At 53.8% G+C, this 20,159-nt stretch overlaps 1 protein-coding gene across 4 annotated transcripts in view; it reads left to right on the forward strand.

Moving 5' to 3' along the window:
• Positions 1 to 20,159, forward strand: part of ZC3H18 (zinc finger CCCH-type containing 18) — a 59,301-nt gene that overhangs the window by 7,086 nt on the left and 32,056 nt on the right. For 3 of the 4 annotated variants that reach the window (XM_042917990.1, XM_042917988.1, XM_042917987.1), the window contains 3 exons: positions 138 to 697; positions 10,905 to 10,989; positions 11,676 to 11,747. In XM_042917990.1, coding sequence (XP_042773924.1) covers positions 152 to 697; positions 10,905 to 10,989; positions 11,676 to 11,747 — 703 coding nt within the window. In that variant the 5' untranslated portion in view covers positions 138 to 151. The remainder of the gene's footprint in view (positions 1 to 137; positions 698 to 10,904; positions 10,990 to 11,675; positions 11,748 to 20,159) is intronic. The other variant, XM_042917991.1, reaches the window with a different exon arrangement.

A 20,159-nucleotide genomic window follows, 5' to 3' on the forward strand; every position in this document is an offset into this window, starting at 1 on the left:
GAGGAGCCAAGTGCCGGGCCGAGTGCGGTCCCGGGCCCTCCTGCTGGTCAGGACCGAGTGTGGGCCCGGGAAAACCAGGGCAGATTTGCTTTCCGTTTTGCTAAGTGCTGTGCACCTGCGTTGTTTTTCTTTTGCAGAATTGTGGGTACCGATGGATGTGGCCGAGAGCCCTGAACGGGACCCTCGCTCTCCAGAGGACGAAGAGGAGGAACAGCAGAGGCTCTCGGACGATGACATTCTGAGGGAGAGCGGGTCTGATCAGGACTTCGGCGGAGCTGGGGGGAGGGGTTCCGATCTGGAGGATGAAGACCACGCCGCCCCGGGACTGAGCCAGGAGGAGGAGGAGAGTCACTCTGACGAGGAGGACCAGGACCCAAGCAGAGGCCCCGCGAGCCCCCCTCGCGGGGAGGAAGAGCGCGCGAGCGACCTGAGGGACGAGGCCTCGTCGGTCACCAGGGACCTGGACGAGCATGAGTTAGACTACGACGAGGAGGTCCCCGAGGAGCCGGCCCCCGCCGGGCAGGAGGACGAGGCTGAGAAGGCTGGCGCTGAGGATGACGAGGAGAAGGGGGACGGGGCTCCTGGGGATGAGGGGGCCGCGGGTGCTCACGGCCTGGAAGACAAGGAGCCCCTGGAGACCGCCAAGGAGAAGAGCAAGGAGGACGATGACGGGGAGCTGGACGACGGGGAGCTGGATGTGAGTGGCCGGGCTGGCGGGGCTGGCGGGCGGAGGGAGGAGGCGGGGTGCGGGGCAGTCATGACCACTCTGGGAGCCGTCACCGTGGTAACCCGGGAGTGCCAGACCCGAAGAGGACCAGGCTAGGCCCAGAGAGCTTGGGCCTGCCGGTCAGCAGCTGGCACAAGTCCTGTGGACGCCACCCCCCCGCCACCGTCTGCTGCTTTGGTGGGAGGGCAGACAGACGCCTGGCCCCGATTGTTTCCTTGAGTTCTAGGTTTGTGTGACAAGACGTCGTTTCTCTCTCTGCTATCTTTAAATAATATTTGAGTTCACATTCAACTAAAACCATTGTGGATTTTCAGTTCCTGTTAGGTTCTTGAGACTGGTGGGCTCCAGAAGCTTCCTTCCAGTTTTGTCTGTTCTTTCAGGCCTTTTTATCTTTGCCCCCCAGCCCATCCTCTGAGGGTCCCGGCTGGAAGTGTCCCTGAAGGGGCCCTTAGGAATGGATAACAGGTGCATCCGAACACGCCAGCTTTTGATCAAGCCATCACACTTGGTTAGAATTTATTTAAATAATTTGACTTTCAGGTTATGGGGAAGGTATTGCTGACATATTATCTCAGACACGGATAGGCTGGGTTTTCATGATGCATAATCCTGCTGAAAGGACTTTAATCGTGATCTGTCTCTCTCTTTAAGTTTTTTCTTTAAGTTCCAGTTGGTGAACATGCAGCGTGGTGTTAGTTTCAGTGTTCAGTACAGTCATCCAGCATTTCCCTACATCACCCGGTGCTCGGCACGCCACGCGCCTCCTTGATCCCCATCGCCCGTTTCCCCATCTCCAGCCCTCCTCCCCCCGGAACCATCAGCACCCCCGTCCCTTTGCTCTTTTGTTTTGTTTCTTAAATTCCACATACGAGCGAGATCATATGGTGTTTGTCTTTCTCTGACTTATCTCAGCATAATACACTCTAGTTCCATCCACATTGTTGCAAATGGCAAGGTTTCACTCTTTGGTGGCTGAATGGTATTCCATCGTGTATTACACCCCATCTCCTTTATCCATTCATCAGTCGATGGGCACTAGAGCTGCCTACACAGTTTATCGTAAATATGCCGCGATAAACATGGGGTGCACGTACCCCTTTGAATGAGTGTTTTCGTATTTTGAGGGTAGGTACTTAGTAGTGGGATTACTGGGCTGTAGGGGAGTTAGACCTGGTTTTAACTGTTTGAGGAAACTGCACGCCGTTCTCCAGAGCGGCTGCACCAGTTTACGTTCCCACCATCTGAGCAAGAGGGTTCCCATTTATCCACATCCTCGCCCACACCTGTTGTTTCTTGTGTTGTTGACGTTAGCCATCCTGACAGGTGTGAGGTGGTATCTCAGTGTGGTTTTCATTTGTATTTCCTTGACGTGAGTGATGTTGAGCATCTTTTCATGTGTCTGTGAGCCACCTGGATGTCTTCTTTGGATAAGTGTCTGTTCGTGTCTTCTGCCCATTTCTTCAATGGATTATTTTCTTGGTGTTGAGTTTTTTAAGTTGTTTTGTTTTATTTGTGTTTTGAGAGAGAGAGAGAGAGAGTGTGTGCGCGTGCCAGCAAGGGAGAATCCCAGGCGGGCACCATGCCTGGTGCGGAGCCCATCTCTGTGACCGTGAGATCACGACCTGAGCCAAAACCAAGAGGTGGGCGCTCAACCGACTGAGCCACCCAGGCGCCCCATAAATTTTATTTATTTAAGTAATCTGCACACCCCATGTGGGGCTTGAGCTCACGGCCCTGAGATCAAGAGTCACACACCCTCTTCCTACTAGGACAGACATCCCTGTAAGTTCTTTACAGATTTTGGATACCGGCCCTTTATCCAATACGTCATTTGCAAATGTCTTTTCCCATTGCGTAGGGTGCCTTTTAGTTTTGTTGATTGTTCTCTTCGGTGTGCAGAAGCTTTTTATTTTGATGTCGTCCCAATAGTTTATTTTTGCTTTTGTTTCCCTTAGAAGACACATGTAGAAAAATGGTCCTATGGCCAATGTCACAGAAATTGCTGCCTGTGCTGTCTTCTAGGGTTTCTGTGGGTTCAGGTCTCACATTTAGGTCTCTCATCTGTTTTGAGTTTGTTTGGTCTGTGGTGTAAGAAAGTGGCCCTGTTTCCCTTTGCATGTCACTGTCCAGTTTTCCCATCACCATTTGTTGAAGAGACTGTCTTTTTCCCACAGCATGTTCTTGTGTCTTTTGTAATCATGATCTTTAAAAAGTTGAGTTTTGGGGAGAAAGAGCCTGAAGTCCTACCGAGTAATGCTTTTACTCAAAGGAGTCGAGAGAGGCACAGAGCACATTGAAATAACGGGGTGGGTGGGGGGAGGTACCCCAGGGGAGGCGACGCTGCTTGTCTGGGAGTCATTACAGGGGAAGGTGTGTGGGATCTGTCAGAAATGTTCTGGGTTGGAGGAGGGAAAAGGTTGCTGCTTAAATACCTAACCTAGTCCGCGGTAAGCACCACACCTCCTTAGGTGCCCATTCTGTCTTCACCTGTGCTGGTAGGCCGTGGTCGTGCCTGGTTTTAAACATTGCTTATCTAAGGCTCGTAAGAACAGAACTTGGTGGGGACGCGACGTATGTGGTTACAAGCTCCGAATTTTAGCTCATTTCTTGCAGCTCTGCTAATAACCTTGGCTTTACTTAAAGGGTATTGTCAGGGTATGGTTATGCAGGCGTCCTTGGGTTTCCCAGCCATGCTGCCTTTCCGGTTTTGGAAGACGTACCTCTGCCACAGGCCCGTCCAAGGGAAGAGAGGTCTTGAAACCCGAGTTAATCCATTTGGGTGAAATTTTAGGCAGAAGATGAAGTTCTTGGCCGAGGCGCCTGTGGGTGTGGTTGTCAGTGTTGCAGAGCGAAAAGCCCCGTCTTTGTTCTGTCCTGAGAAGATGACGAGGGAGGGGCTGATTACCAGGCGTGGCCCGGGGGGCCTTGGCGGCCCATTCCCCACTCAGAGAGGGCCAGTTGCGAGTTCTTCCTGCCTCAACTGTTGAACGAGTCTTAGGGGGAGGTTCAGCTCCTTTCCTACCTTTCCATGATCATATGGGCCAAGTGTCTCCCTGCGGGTCCCGGACGGCCGTGGTGTCATCGCACCAGTGGGCTTGCCGGCTGCACTTAGATGTGGTGGTGCGGGACCTTGGGTTGAACCGAGGCAGCCCTGGAAAATGCCCGTCGTCTGGAGGTTGGCTGGTTGCCCTAGAAAAAGCACGTGGAATAAAAGCCCAATTTGGCTTTCTTGCCCCTGGAGATCCTGAGGTTGGCCGGCTGGCTGGCTTGCCCTCCACACACCCTCCCACGAGGGGCCCCAGCCTAGGTGGAAACGGCGCGGCTGAGGAGACCGGGCGATGGCTTTGTTCGGCCATGCGGAAGCCGTGTCCTTCCCACACCACGGATGGTGCCTCTGGGTCACCGCGCCGCAGGGACGTGACGGGGCAGAGCAGGACTCGTGCCCCGCTTGGAGACAGACCTCCGCAAGCGGAGGGCAGGCCCAGTGAATGGTGACAGGAGCACACGCGGCCTCTTCGAGCACCTCTGCTGGGTTCCTGCCCTTGTCCGTGTCCGGCTGCGCCCCGCCCTGTAACTGGCAGCTTAAGTGTCGCTTCCTCTCTGTGGGCTCTGCCTCCTCCCCCGACCGTTATCCCTGGCTGAGGACTTCGTTGTATTTGCACAGTCTGAATTTACGGGGTCGTTCCCCCTCCCCCGCCTCCGGAAATACACGTCCCCTGAGTCCAGAAGCTGCCTGGTCGGCTCGTCTGTGTCTCGCCAGAACTGGCCTGTTGTGGGCAGCCCCTAACTGCCTTCTGAGCAGAGAGGTGAAACCCCCGTTACTTTGGGGTACGTGCCATTGAAATGTATAGTGGCAGCGGGCAGAAGGAAGGTCTGCCCCGGAGAGCCATTCGCACGGGGCGGCTCCTGTACTGGGTGTCGGTGACCAGCCCTGCCTGAGCCCAGTTGGTAGGACCCGGTGTGGACGAGCGTCGGCCTGTCTGGGAGCAGCTGCTCCTGGCCTCCTCCTCCTGCTCGTGTCTTGGTCCCAGCCTGCCTTCGCTGGTCCTTTGGCTTGGTCCCCTTTAGTCAACCCTTGCAAAGTCGCCTCTGGCCTCACGGAAAGCATCCATCCCAGAGGGGTGTTTTTCCCCATTGCTTACAAACCCTCTCATATCACAAGTGAACCACCTGGATGTTTTGTGAGCGGGAGATGCGTGGTTTGGCTTCTACCTCGAGAATCTGCATTCGCCGTCACCCCCAAGGGTCCCCGTACCCTGCAGTCTCCCTGTCCAGAGGCCCCTCCCGCACACCTGCCACCTCCTCCCTGCAGCCCTCCTGGCCTTGAGTTGCCAGAACAGCTGAGTGGGAGAGTCTACAATCCAAGTGCTTTCTCGTCTTCGTGATGCCTCGTCCTGCCTTTTCTCCTCTCTTAGATGTCCAGTCACTGGGACTCGTGACTTGATATGCGGAGGAGTAAGCCCTTAAACTTCTTTTGCCTAAACCACACAATTTGTGCCCAAGATCTTGAATTACCTTTATATGTGTTTGGTGTGCTCCCAAAATACCTTTCAGATGCAGATATGTTTCTGGAAATGCTGCTTTGCTCCTGTGGGAGGGGTGGGATTTTGCACACGGGCACCCTGGCTTGTTTGTGGAGTGGAGGCTGAGGGTCCCCGATGGCCAGTCCCTGGGGAGCCTTATTTCGTGTTGAATCAGCAGTCTCTCACTTGCTCTGGAAGCCACACTTAACCCCGGCCCTACCTGTGGCTCTGTCTCTGCCTGGGCGTCTCTCGAAAGAGTGGGTGGAGCCCGCAGAAATGGACCCCTCTGTGTGAGGTTCCTTCCTCCTGCACCTGCCGAGTCTGGCCGTGGCCATTCCTTCCATCAGGGTTCGAGGAGCACTCAGATTTGTGGGTCTTCGATTTGCCTTTCCCGGCAAGTCCTCCCCTCGCGGGTGTGTCCGTCCTTCCTTCTGCTCATGTATTTGATTCTGGGTTTGTATCTTACCTGCCATTTGGTTAATAGAATTTGGTGTCATCCATGTGGAAAAGGGTGGGCTGTGTGTTTTGTTCCAAACCTGCTTTTGTCGATCGCTCTCACGCTGGCAGTGTGGCCCTTCAGACCGCGGGACAGCAGCCATGTCCCGTCCCCAGTGGACAGTCCACGGCGCTCCTCTCGGGCCCCCACACGTACAAAAATCCTTGGAAGTGTTTTCTTGGCAGGTGGTATTTTATATTTTCTCCCGTTTAAATCTACCTGTTCCTTTTATATCTAGATACATAGTATCTCCTACGAAAGGTCTCCCTCTGGTGGCTCAGGGTTTTCACTCTGCAGGGGCCCCGCTCTCCTCTGCTGCGTGGCCTCGCGGAAGCCCAGGAAGCAGCTGCCTGCCCCGCATTTGAGGAGAGTCCACACCAGATCAGGCACATAGAGAGTGCAGGCCCCAGTCCTTACCCTGAGCCTGGGAGTCCGGGAGCTCTGAGAGTGGACAGGTTTCCTTGCTCATCTGGTGGCAGACCTTGCCCGACACGATGCGAGGCTCTTTGTGATCCTGTGTTTACCCCTCGTGTGGCTGGTCGTGCACCCCCCCCCCCCAGAAGGATGACCGCATCCGTTCCGGGGTGCTGTTCTGACCCCTGCTATATCGCCTTCTAAAACCAAACTCTTCTGAATTCCTAGACCACATCTGGCCCCAGGGGTGTTGGGTAAGGGGTCATAGACCAGGATCGTCACCCCCATCTTACAGATGCAGCACCTCTGGCACGGTGTCCGTGCCCGCCCCCCCCCCCCCCCCCATGGTGCCGTCACGTGGTGCCCACTCACCTGCCTTAGTGCAGGGGCCGCTGTGGCGGAAGTGGCTTCTTGTGTAGATAATATGCAGGCGTTGGTTTGTTGTTCTGTTTTGTTTTTATTAAAGCAAGATAAAGACCTGCACGGAGATGTCAAACTATGCTACCGTTGTCTACACGGTCAGGGGTTTTTCTGATGTTTATTCTTTTTCTTAGATGAAGGTCTTTTTTTTTAATTTTTTTAATGTTTATTTTTGAGAGAGAGACAGAGTACAAGCGGGGAGGGGCAGAGAGAGAAGGAGACACAGAATCCAAAGCAGGCTCCGGGCTCCCAGCTGTCAGCACAGAGCCCGACGTGGGGCTCGGGCTCATGAACCAGAGATCATGACCTGCGCCGAAGTCGCATACTTACCCCCCTGAGCCCCCCAGGCGGCCCGTACATGGTCCTATTTGGCATATCGCCTCCGAGGTAGTTTTCCGCTAAAATCATGACCACTCTTGAGCGCTCACTGCTCAGGTTTTCTGTGAGGCACCACACGGAGCACCGTGAGCGCAGCGCCTGGCACGGAGCAGCCTGTTCTGTGGAGGACAGACAGTCCGGCTCGAGTGGGGCCTGTGTCCGTGGTCACACTGCCGGGATTCAAGTCCAGTCTCCCCCCGCAGTCCTATTTTGTAACGCCGGTAAAGTGCAGTGTGCCCTGTGTGTGTGTTGCCCTGAGCGGGCACTGGTAAGGAAACACGAGCAGCCTGGTGTCCCTCAGTTCTGAAAACTCCAGAGAACCTTGCCCACCCCCTGAGTTCCACGTGGGGCTGTTAGTCTGTCCCGGGTGGGGGTCGCCGAGAGCCTCACGGGTGGTGTCCCAGGTGTGCACCCAGCAGGTTGTTTCTGGCCGGACCCCTAGGGCCTCTCCTTGTCCTCTGCTCTCCGCTGTGTCAGCTTGTGGCCCTGTGACCAGGAGGTCTGAAAGACACACGTGATGTGACAGCCGCAGACGACTGAGTGGTGTGGATTTGGCTGCAGAGACGTCGTTCTTGACCTGTGTTTGCATGAGACTGCACAGTTGAAGTCATTTTAATTAACCATCACTTGAAAAGCCATCGTACTAAATAAATGAATGGTTAGTTGAAATTTCAGCTGTTGGGGTGCCTGGGTGGCTCCGTTGGTTGAGCGTCTGGCTCTTGATTTCAGCTCAGGTCATGATCTCACAGTTTGTGAGTTCGGGCCCTACGTCAGGCTCTGTGCTGACAGCTTGGAGCCTGCTTGGGATATTCGCTCTCTCTCTCTCTCTCTCTCTCTCTCTGCCCCTCGCCCACTCTTTCTCTCTCAAAATAAGTAAACTTAAAAAAGAAAAAAATTCACGGTATTATATCGCTGAGTGGTCTATTCATCGTTCTTGTTTGTTTTATAATTAGAGAAGAGACCATACGTCCAGCACATGACAGGGAAGCCCTCTGTCTCCTTCCTAGTGGGTGTGGGGACTAGACGGCGGCAGCCAGTAGGTAGATGCTGTCTTGTGTTCTTTGGGTCGACGTTGCGTCGTGTGCGCCTTACGTGTGGTTCGAGCGTTCTTAGCCCTGAGCCTTCTTGGCAGCCGCACAGAACACGGCTCACGTGACCGCTCGCCAGTCTTAAGATGGGCGGGCCGGTCTCCTCCCTGCTCTGGCAAGTATCGAAAGTAGCAGCTTTGCAGAAATACCTCTTTAAATCTGATCCAGTGCCCTTACTGGGAGCCCTGACCCATGCAGGGCCACCTCCTGGGCTCCTCAGCTCAACCCCTGGGCCTTGATTTCCAAATAAAGCAGGAGGACTTGAATGGGGTGTAACCTTTCAGAAGAGTTTTGTTTTCCTAATGAGAAAGAAGAATCTGCCCTCGATTTGAGCAAATAGCACCTGAGGTGTTAGTCTAGCAGCCATCGGCGTGAGAGCAGTTGTAAAGAGAAGGTGCCCGGGACACCAGGGGGCTCAGTCGTTGAACATCTGACTTGATTTCAACTCGGTGGTGATCTCGAGGTTCGTGCTTCGTGGGATCAAGCCCCGCGTTGGGCTCCGTGCTGACCGTGTGGAACCCCCTTGGGATACCCTTTCTTTCTCCTCTTCTCTGCCCCGCCTCCTCAAAAATAAATGGGGAATTATCTTAAAAAAAAAAAAAAGATTCTAAAGGACCAGAGGAGAGAGGTGTTCCATGATGCCACAGGAAGCAAACACATCTTGAGACCTAGGAAATCCTCCTGCGGTTGGACGTGGGGAGGTGGTGCTTAACGGGTATGGACTTCCACTTAGAATGTGAATATGTTCTGGAGATCTAAAAAAAATTCTTGAATAAATTATTTAATCTTTTATTTATCTATTTTTTAAACATTTATTTTTGAGAGAGAGAGACAGAGAAAGGTCGCGAGCAGGGGAAGGGCAGAGAGAGGGAGACACAGAATCGGAAGCAGGCTCCAGGCTCTGAGCTGTCAGCCCAGAGCCCGACGCGGGGCTCCAACTCACGAACTGTGAGATCATGACCTGAGCCGAAGTCAGACGCTTAACCGACTGCGCCACCCAGGCACCCCAATTATTTAATCTTTTAAAAGAAAGAAATCATTCTGTTGGCTCTTAAGGGATATAACTTTCAGGCATTTGTTCTTTTCACTATAAAATGCTTTTTTACTTTTATTGTTTTTAACGTTTATTTGTTTTGAGCGAGTGGGGGAGGGGCAGAGAGAGAGAAGCCCAAGCAGGCTCTGCACTGTCAGCACAGAGCCCAACGCAGGGCTTGATCCCATGACCGTGAGATCGCAGCCCGAGCCAACATCAACGGTCAGATGCATAACCCACTGAGCCACCCAGGTGCCCCATAAAATGCTTTTTTAATAAGTAAATATTTTTCAGGCAGAAGTTATACAAATATTTACGCTTTAAAGATAAGCCATCCTAAATCCAGGGTTTGACCTTAGTATTTTTCATTCAACAAATGTTTGCTGACCATTTGCTATAAGCCCAACACTGTGCTTGGACCGGTGTCACAGTCCTGCCTGGTCTGAACCCCTGTTCAGTCAGGCGGGACCGTGGCGGCCGTGACCCATGCTGTGAGGACCTGTGGTGAAAGGAGCCGGGGTGGGGAGGTCCTGAGGCAGGAAACTAATCCACCCTCTGAAAATGAGGTGAGCCGCGTGTTAGTGGGTTAGTGGCGGTGGAGAAGGAAGAAGAATGCGGGCTGGCTTCTGAAAGGTCACTGCCAGGAGGGCCCGTGGGGAGTCGGGAGGGAGTGGGGCACCAGTGGGGAAGTGGCTCCCAGACCAGGCGGCACTTTGGATGAGGGGGGAGACGCTTTGGTGATCCCCGTGCCCTGCCCTGTGTGACCCCTTGGGTTGACTGTCCTAGAGCATCCTGGACAGGGTAGGACGGGCTAGGTCAGTCCAGGACAGGCTAGGACGGGCTAGGACAGGCCAGAACAGGCTAGGACGGGCTAGGACAGGCCAGGACAGGGTAGGACTGGCTAGGTTGGGCCAGGACGGGCCAGGACAGGGTAGAGTGGGCTAAGACAGGCCAGGACAGGTAGGACAGGCTAGGACAGGGTAGGATGGGCCAGGACAGGCAGGACGGGCCCAGCCAGCGTAGGACAGGCTAGGACAGGCCAGGACGGGGGGGGGGGGGGGGGGGGCAGTGAGGAGCTCCATCCTGGACCTCCCACCAAAGATGTCAGCAGGGCGGGCACCTGCATACCCGCTTTGGGGCTGGGGGTGACCCCTGGGGATGGCGTCTCAACTGAGGGGCACAGGGGAGTGTCTGCAGGTCCGTGGTGACCGAGGCCCTGGGATAGCGGAGGCTGGACAGGGCTCAGAGCAGTAGTCCAGGTCATGGCTGTTCTTTGGAATTCCTGGGGGTGAAACCCACCCAGGCTTTGGTGTTTGTAAAGCTCCCACATTACACCAATGCTTGGCAGCCAAGGTAGGAGCTCTGGCCTGAGAAGGCAAGGTTCTGGGTCTGAGCCTGACCTCCCTCCTCCCCACCCCTAGACTCTTAAATTAGAGGACGTTGGTTTTGAGTTTTAAGAACAAAATATTTTGGCTTATAAATACCATTTAAATGCACAGAATTCTAAAAGTGTGAAGTGTAACGGTTTTCTGCCCAGCATTGCTGCCGGAGGGAAAACAGAGAAGCCTGCTTTGTACTGAGCATTACGTGCTTCACGGAGCGTTTTTACTTGGTGTTTTGTGTCACGCCTCGACCTTGTAGACGAGCTCTGGCGTATCCCCATCGAGGTTTGGAAAACTGACCCGAATTGCCAAGTGGCCAAGACACCAGTCTCGTGAAAATACCCTTTCCGGTCTGGGGAAGCCGTGCCTGTTGGTGGACGCCCTCCACCTCCCCTCTCTCGTTAAGGTGACTGCCTTTTAAGTCCCGTTGTCCTCTGTTTCAGGATGACGATCTGGAGGAGGGCGAAGTAAAGGACCCCAGTGACAGGAAGGTGAGGCCGCGTCCCACCTGCCGATTCTTCATGAAAGGTAATTGTCTGTGGGGCCTTGTGTGGTCTTGGCTTTTCCTGGGACTGTGGTGGTGGCTCAGCCCTGCCCAGTGCCCAGAAGCCTGTGCAGGGCTGTTCTTGGGGCCAGACCGTGACCGTGGCAGGGTGGCACCGTCCTTTGCTGGTCCTTGCCTCCTTTGACTGACTTGGAGGGGCCAGCCTGGCCGTTTCCACTTTGTGGCTCCAGGCCCTCCCTCCGTGACAGCAGAGCTGTGACCATGCCGTTTATGAGTAGTCCTTGTCCTAAGGCAGACGCCCCGGGCACCAGGGGCCCTACCTCTGTACGGAAAGTTGCTGCTTGTTTGCTAAACGTATCCAAGTACATCCTTCATTTGGAATGGATTTCCAAATAGCAAAGAGATAGCCTCTGAGTGCAGCAAGGTCGCTCCCTCCCGGAAGGTGAGTGGTGCAAGCCACGTGGCTGTGACAGGTCACAGACTAACACCATGGGTGACCTGGAACGGCCGCGAGAACCCCAGTCCGTAAGGGTCTCGCGGCCACGCGGCGGTAGTTTGGGCCTATTCCTTGTAACTCCGCCTTCTCCTCGGACAGGTAGGAAGGTGTCTGTCTTCGTCTTAGCCTCGCTGGCCCTGGGCGCCCTGCTCGCTGGCCCGGCCCGCGCGTCTGCTCTGAATTTCACAAGAGCTTCCTGTACTTCTTTTCCAGATGTTGGGACAGCGTTGTCCACTCCTCTTCCACCAATATCACATTCCATACCACTCAGAGGCCAGGTTAAAGGTACAGAGTATACGGTTTTCCCTCTCTGCTCCGGAGGCCAGACTTCTTTCTCCTGGATCCAGAATGCTGATGTGCAGCCAGAAGGAAGGGGGAGGCTCTGAGGGGCAGAGAGCGGTTGTGGATCCCAGTTCTTAGTGGCGCTCGATGAGGCTCCCGGGACCTTTGCGGATCGCGGGGGGGCAGCGGTGGGGGGTGGGACAGGAGGGGCACGGTGGAGTCCCATCTTGCCGAGAGGACAGGCTCTGCACTTGACTGGTCCTCGGAGGACCCTCTGCCTAGACCCCCCAGGGTGACGTGACGCAGAGGGTGCTTGGGGCCCGGGTCGGCTCACTCCTCGGGGTGTGGGCTCCTAGCCTGTGCCGTTTACCTGCACAGTTTTGTTTTGTTTTGTTTAAGTTTCTTGATTTTGAGAGAGAGAGAGAGAGAGCAGGTCGGGGAGGGGCAGAGCGAGGGGCAGAGAGAGAAGCCCAAGCAGTCTCTGAACTGTCAGCACGGAGCCCAGCACGGCACTCGGGGCTCAGACTCACGAACCGCGAGATTATGACCTGAGCCCGTTTAACCGACTGAGCCCCCCAGGCGCCCCACGTGCGTGTTGCTTCTGCCAAGTGGAGATACTTGGACTCGTGAGTTAGACATGCCCGTGATGGGTCCTTTGCACAGCACGTGCTCTGTCCTCAGGAGGGTGGCTGGCGGTTGTCTCGTGGACAGCAGAGTCACCCTAAGGACACAGATGAGTGTGTGGTATGTTTTAGAAAGTAAATTCTTAACAGTTCTTTACAAGTTTTAGTATTTGAAATATCAATATTTCAGAAAATTTTGAGCAGAAGACCTCTTTTCCATAATTACGTGGGAGTAAATGGTGTCAGCCCGCCGAAACTCCTCACGGGGAGATGCACTTACGCACAAACGTAGATGCGAACGCAGTCATTTCCGGTTGGCACCGCTGTGGAATCGTTCAGAAGCCTGGCCGGCCCGGCCCGTCGGGACTAGCCGCGGGCTTCCACGTCAGGAGGCGGCACCGTCCGTCCGCGCCGCGGAGGCTCCGGTCCAGGTGCTCCCGGGGGTCCCAGCCCTGAGGTCGTTTCCGGAGTTTAGCGACAGAAGCACACAGACCGACGGAGTGGGTCCCGTGTTGGGACCGCGGATGAGCATCCTCAGAGGTACCTCGTGGCACGCACAGGGCACCATCTCCGCAGATGACTCCAGGGCCACATGTCAGTGGGAGGGAGGTCCCTCCAGAATGCTCAGCTTGGGTTTCAGAGCCCAAGGCCAGCGGCAGGGCTCTCTGCAGAGAAATCTGAGGCTAAGTGGCACCCGGCCTTCTCGGCAACTTGGCTGGGCAGAGTCAGTAACTTGTCTCAGCCTCGGTTTTTGAGTATACATTTACCTTTCCCCCTGGATTGTTGAGTGACTGCGGAGAAATGGGATACAGCGTAGGAAGAAACGGTTGATTCTTTGGGCGTGCCGAAAAACATCTCTCGCTTTTTTTTTGAGCAAGTTTTTGGGTGAAAATGTTTTTGCTTACCTGCAATTTTATAAGCTTGGTGTTCCATTGAGACAAATCGTGTAAGTTCCCTTCAGGAGCAGGAGGAGTCACTTTAAAAATAAAACAGCGTTTGTCGCTTTTGACGAAGATGGGGAGAAAGGGGACCTTCACACCCTGCTGGTGGGGACGTGACCTGGGGCACCTGCTGGAAGACAGTCTGGCGCCTCCTGAGGACACGAGCGTGTAGGACCATCCGTGACCCCGTCGATTCTGCTTCTAGATCTCCACCCGAGAGAGATGAAAACGTACGTCCACCCAAAAACTTGTGCGCAAATGGTCGTAATGGCAGTGTTCGAAACGGCCCACGAGCGCACACAGCGCCCGTGTCTGTCAGCTCATAAATGGTCAGACAGCGTGGTCCGTCTGACGGTGGAATATTACTCGGCCACAGGAAGAGTGGAGTAGTGGGACCACGGCGTGGATGAACCGTGAGGACGTCATGCCGAGCGAAAGATGCCAGACACGAAAGGCCTCCTCGTGTGCAAACTGTCCAGGATAATCCACGGAGGCGGGAACTGGATTAGCCGTTGTCTACACTGAGGAGCCTGGAGGGAGGGGGAGTGGCTACGGGCAGTGGGGGCGATGGCTAATGAGCGCAGGGTTTCCTTCTAGGATGATGGTTGGACAACCTTGCACGTATGTGCTGAAACCCGCGAAATTGTTCGCTTTAGATGGGACATTACACGGCATGCAAGTTATATCTTAATGTGAGGTTTCTTCCTGAAAAGTTTGTTAGTTATAGTTCTCTTAAAAGATACCCCCGGATTAATCATTCATTGCCCAAATGGGTACCTTGATATCTGTGACCATTGGCAAGAAGACACAGGAATATAGGTTGAAACATCTTTAAGCACCAGTACTTTGTTTACGACAGGTTTCTACCTCTGGTGTGTTTGTGTTAAGTCATCGAGATGGGAAGCTCCCCCTACAGTGATGGAAATAACATTTTCTTGAAACCATGTCCTACGTTGGGTTTCTGATTGGGCCAGCGATCAATAGCGCCCAGCCCATTCTGTGGGACAGGCCTCCTGGTCTCTGCTCCTTCCTGTTCTTTCTCCCTCTCCTTTTCTTCCCTGCCCCCCTCCCCCCGCCCCCCACAATTTGAGAAAATGCACCTCATGTGAAATTTACCATTGTAACTATTTTTATTTTTATTCTTATTTTTATTCTTATTTTTATTTATTTTTTTTTGAGACAAAGCATGAGCAGGGGAGGGGCAGAGAGGGGGGAGGCACAGAATCTGAAGCGGGCTCCAGGCTGTGAGCTGTCAGCACGGAGCCCGATGCGGAGCTCGAACTCACAGAGTATGAGATCACGACCTGAGCTGAAGTCGGATGCTCAACTGACTGAACCACCCAGGCGCCCCTGTAGCTATTTAAACTTTTTAAGTTTTTTTTTTTGAGAGAGACAGAGACAGAGCCTGAGTGGGGGAGGGGCAGAGAGAGGGAGACACGGAATCGGAAGCAGGCCCCAGGCTCCAAGCTGTCAGCACAGAGCCCGATACGGGGCTCGAACTCGTGAACCGTGAGATCATGACCTGAGGCGAAGTCGGACGCTCAGCCGACAGAGCCCCCCAGGGGCCCCCCCATCGTAACTCTTTTTAAGTGTAGGGTTCTGTGGTGTCGAGTACATTCACATCGGGGCCATCGCCTCCATCATCTCTGAAATTCTTCATCTTGTACGAGGGAAGCTCTGTAGCCATTAAACGATAACCTCCCATTCCTCCCTCCCCCAGCCCTGGCGACCACCCTCCTGCCGTCTGTGAACGCGACTCCTCCCGGTGCCCCACATCAGTAGAACGGTGCGATAGTTGTCTTTATGTGACTGTCTCACCTCACGTGTCAGCGTCCTCGAGGCCCCCCCGTGTTTTAGCGCGTGTCAGACTCTCCTTTCTTCCCGCGATTCGTCCTCCGCTGCGCGTGCACCTACTCGTCCGACAGCGGACCGGGGATCTTTCACTGTCCGGCTGCTGTGAACGATGCAGATGTTTCTTCGAGACCCCGCTTGGAGATTCTGGGGGTGTGTACGGCAGGCTTGCTGGGTCGTGCGGTGGCTTTACTTTCCGTTCCTTGAGGCGCCTCCTCGCTGTGTTTCGGGGCAGCCCCGCCACGTTGGGCCCCCGGCAGCCACATCCTCCTCCCCTACGCTTGGTGTTTTCTGACTTCTTGAGAGAGAGAGAATCCCAGTGGGTGTGCTTCTGATTTCCATTCCCACGGTCCCGGGTGACGTGAGCATCTCTTCGTGTGCTTATTGGCCGTTCAAGGAGGATCCCCTCCTGGAAGAGGTGTCTGTTGCCCACTTTGGAATCTCTGCATTCTCCTTTATGTTTAAATTTTTTTTTTTTAATGTTATTCTTGAGAGAGTGAGACAGAGCATGAGCCGGGGAGGGGCAGAGAGAGAGGGAGACACCGAGTCCGAAGCAGGCTCCAGGCTCCCAGCTGTCTGCACAGAGCCCGACGCGGGGCTCGAAGCCACGGACTGCGAGATCGTGACCCGGGCCGAAGTCGGACGCCCCACCGACCGAGCCACCCAGGCGCCACTCTCCGTTCTGTTTAAAGCAGCAGCAGGTCTTAAACTGCGGCCTGTGAACCCCTAGCATTTCTTCAGACTCTCTTCCAGGTCAGAACGACTTTTGTGATGCTGAGATTACGAGCAGGCAGGTGCCGGCCCCGTGGACTCGGAGTGACAATAGCAATTTCATTTAATGGTGTCTGTGATAGAGCAGTGAGAATTCTTTTACGCTCAAGTACAGGTCTTTAAAAAACAAAAGAAAAAAAACACCTTAATTTCCGTGCCAGAAAATTTGCCTGTTCTAAGCATGCAATTCAGTGATTTTTTTTTTTTTTTTAATTTACCAAGTTGTGTGGCTGTCACACAGTCCAGTCCGGGAACGTCTCCATCACCCCGGAAGACCCGCGGCCCGCAGCGCTGGTCTTTCGCACATTCGGCAAGACGATCTGGGAAGTACTCACGGAGCCCCTCTGCCGCAGTGAGGCGCGGACGTCATCCCCAGGGAGGGCGCGCGAGGTTCGCGCCGTGGGCTGGGCCAGCCGGCGTCCCCGCGGGGACCGGCCACGGTGGCCCGGAAATGAGCAGAGCCTGCCGCTCCCCGGACAGCGGCTGACAGACAGCGGCTGGCGACGTCCGTCGCTAATGATGAGGTTTGGGCTCCCGGGCTCTCAAGCGGAGATCAGAGTTTGGGAGAGCCCGAACCTCCAGCCGCGGCGTTTAGCGACCGTCGCGTGATGTCACCGACTCCCGTCTGGGCAGAAGGTCCGCTCACGGGTCGAGATAGACCAGTGGGCGCGAGCAGAACAGTTGGAGGTGCTCGGCGAGAGGGTGACGGACCCCCGCACGGCGGCTGGCGGCGAGAAGCCTTCGCCGGACCGGGTCGGTGTAGTGTCGAGGGCGCGAGGGTCTCTTCGAAGCCTGCTGAGTCCCCTCCCTCATCCGGCTGCATCGCCCCCCGAGGCTGCGTTTTCTTCACCTGCTCCAACCACAGCGACACCGCATGGCAGGGTGAACGCAGAAGCCGTCGGGGGACAGGCTGCCTTCCGTTTAATGGCAGGGTTCAAGCGGTCTGCGAAAAGGAGGGTGCCTGAGAGGCTCCGTCGGTCAGGCTTCCGACTCTCGATTTCGGCTCCCGTTGGGATCTCACGGCTTGGAGTCGGCGCCCCGAGTCGGACTGTATGCTGACGGCATGAAGCCTGTTGGGGATCCTCTGTCTCCCTTCCCTCCACCCCTCTTCCGTCCCTTCCTCCCTCCCTTCCCCTGTCCCTCTCTCTCTCTCTCTCTCTCTCTCTCAAAATAAACAAACATAAAAAAGAGGTTTGCAGAAAGAAAAATAACGCTCATAGCAGTGTTTTTGAAATAGAGGTTTTTTTTTTTAATTTTTTTTATTTATTTTTGAGACAGAGACAGAGCATGAGCAGGGGAGGGGCAGAGAGAGGGGGAGACACAGAATCTGAAGCAGGCTCCAAGCTCTGAGCTGTCAGCACAGAGCCTGACGCGGGACTCAAACTCACAGAGTATGAGATCATGACCTGAGCTGAAGTCGGACGCTCAACCGACTGAGCCACCCAGGCGCCCCACAGTTATTTTTTATAACACATCTCTGTGAACGTATTGTTAACGTAGGTGACACTTGCCATATATTAGGTTTTTACATTTTTTTCAGTTTTAATTTCTATAGTAAATGCCAATGGATGAAACCCATCTGTGACTCTCTGAGGCCCTAAGATCCGTAAGTCCAAGAACCACTGGTTTCAAATCTACGTTATTTAAGAAGCAGCAGCCCAGAGAGTAGGTCAATTACTTCAGTTACCGGAAGGAAAGCATTCCTCAGGAGAGCCAAAATATCCCAGAATACCGCTGGAGGTGACCGGGTGTGTGTGAAATAAGAGGGGAAAGTCCTCCCGAGTTCTTTGTGTTCTGTCGTTAAAAGCTTGCACGCAATGGTTCGTTGGATTCCATGCCCGTTAGAATACACGTTTGTAGGTCTTGGGTTTGTCCTTCATGTTATTAGATGTTTACATATTTTGTCCTCCTTTCAGTGGTAATTTTTAAAAACTTTTTGTTTAATATGTATCCTTGAGAGAGAGGGAGCGCAAGCAGGGGAGGGGCAGAGAGAGGGGGAAACACAAGCCCGAAGCAGGCTCCAGGCTCCGAGCTGTCAGCACAGAGCCCGATGTGGGGCTCGAACCCGCGAACTGCGAGATCATGACCTGAGCCGAAGTTGGACTCTCAACTGACCGAGCCACCCAGGCACCCCTTTCAGTGGGATTTTTTTTAAAACCATGAAGCGCTTTAAACTTCTCTGTCCTTGTGATCCCTGTGTTTATTTTCTATTCTGAGTTATTCAGGCTAACAGGAAATGGGACCAGTGACTAAGGCCGCTGTCTTACTCAGAAATAACAAAGTAGCAGGACACTTTGCAGATACAGTGAGTGCGGCCTCTAGAAATGATACCAGCACTGCCTTGTACTGACACCGGTCAGACTGACAGTCAGAAATTGAAAAATCTGCTTGTGTTTCTGGGCCCACCACACATACACGCTCACACGTGTGCCCACAGACACGATGCTGTCTTCGGACGTTTCACACTGCGGGAGAAGTGGATTCCTCCTTGGTCAGGTGTGTGGTTGTGGCCAGCAGGGCCCTGGCCTGGGAGACGTGGCTCTGGTTTCCTCTCGTCTCGGGGTTTAGTTTCTTTGATTTCTGCAGATTTGTGTCTGTTTCGCCGATCGTGGGTTTGGTGGGATTGAACACGCAGGTTCCTTCTTTGTAGCTCTGTTATTCGGGGAAAAAAAAAGCAAGGCTCAACACCAAGTGTATAAATGACCAGGAAAAAGTGGGGACGGCTACACCGTGGATTGATTGGTTGGTTGGTCCTCCCCCAGTAAACTGGTGACTGGCTCTGGTAGGAGGCCCTGGAGGCCTGGAGGTGGCGCTAACTTTCAGAGCGTTTGCATATGTTTTGTGTATACGTTACTTTGATTTCATACATTTGCTTTTCAGTTAAGAACTAAAACGTCGTCTGTGCCTTCAAAGCCCTGTGTAAACCATCGTGAAGAAACTCACGCCCTCGTCCTGACGCCGTGACCCGGCTTCCACTTTCCTTGTTTCCTTCTGGCCAGGGTCCTCCCACAATTGTCAGCCCGTGTATTCGTCCAGAGTCACAGTCCACACGAATTCTGTTTGTGAAGTTTCTTTTAGAAGTAGAAGGCTGTGGGGTTTTAAAACAAGATTTATTCTTCCAGTTTCTAGAGAATATTTTCGCCTAAACAAAATGCTGGGTTTTTTTTTTAAGTTCATTTCTTTATTTTGAGAGAGCACAAGTGGGAGAAGGGTAGAGAGAGAGTCCCAGGCAGGTGCCACGCCACCCGTGCGGAGTCTCTTGGGGGCTCGCCCCTACAAAATACTTTCTTAAATTACGAAAGCGTTGTATACTGACAGAGTCAGGACAGTAAAAGATAGAAGTCTTTCTACCATCCGACAATTCGGGGTGCTTCGTTCCAGGCTTTTTTCTACACAAAAATTCACTCTTAAAAAGGCTAGTGAGTGGTTGGCTCCGTCGGTGGAGCGTGCGACTCTTGATCTTGGGGTTTTGCGTTCGAGTCCCATGTTGGGTGTAGAGGCGACTTGAAGATAGAATCTTAGAGTACAAAGGCCAGCGGGAGCACACAGCTTCTGCCGCCCTCTTCCGTGGGTGTGCCGACCCACACCACCCTCCTTGGGCACCCGTCCCGGTGGTGCGGGTAGGCCTCCCCTGTCTCCGCCCGGAGCAGCCTTCTCTTCGCCTCTGGTGGCCGGCAAGGGTCTCCGCCCGCCCCGGAGCAGAGGGTCCAGGAGGACGGGCTCCTGTCACCTGCCGGAGACCCGGGGGCCACCCGCTGCTGCTCTTGTCCCTCGTGCTCCCGTCTGATGTCTCCTCCCTCTTTTCTCCCCCTGCCTGTGGCCGTAGTGAAAGGTCTGTTTTGTCAGTAGGCTCGGGAGACGTTTTTGATTTTCTTTTGGAAATACTTTAAATACAAAAAAAAAGAAAGAAAGAAAAAAACCCCCAGATTAACAAACCTATTTCTCCACCACCCAGTTACATATTTTAGGTTTAAAAAGTCATAGAAAAGCTGGCACCTATATCGATACTTTTCTGCGCTCGGAAAGTTTCTGCAGGAAAACCCTGTGTTATCCGCTAGTCTAACTACACGGCGGCGAGGAATGCCGTGTGAGTTCTCACAGGCTTAAAAGGCAGAGAACTTGATAGCATTTGGAATTCTTTATTTACATACAGGACTACATAGTCTGTTCTTTAAACCTCTCTGAGACTCTGGGATTTTGAGCCCCCTGTAGTATGATATTTCCCAAAC

This window comes from Panthera leo, chromosome E2 (genome assembly GCF_018350215.1).
Source record: "Panthera leo isolate Ple1 chromosome E2, P.leo_Ple1_pat1.1, whole genome shotgun sequence".
Taxonomy (NCBI): domain Eukaryota; kingdom Metazoa; phylum Chordata; class Mammalia; order Carnivora; family Felidae; genus Panthera; species Panthera leo.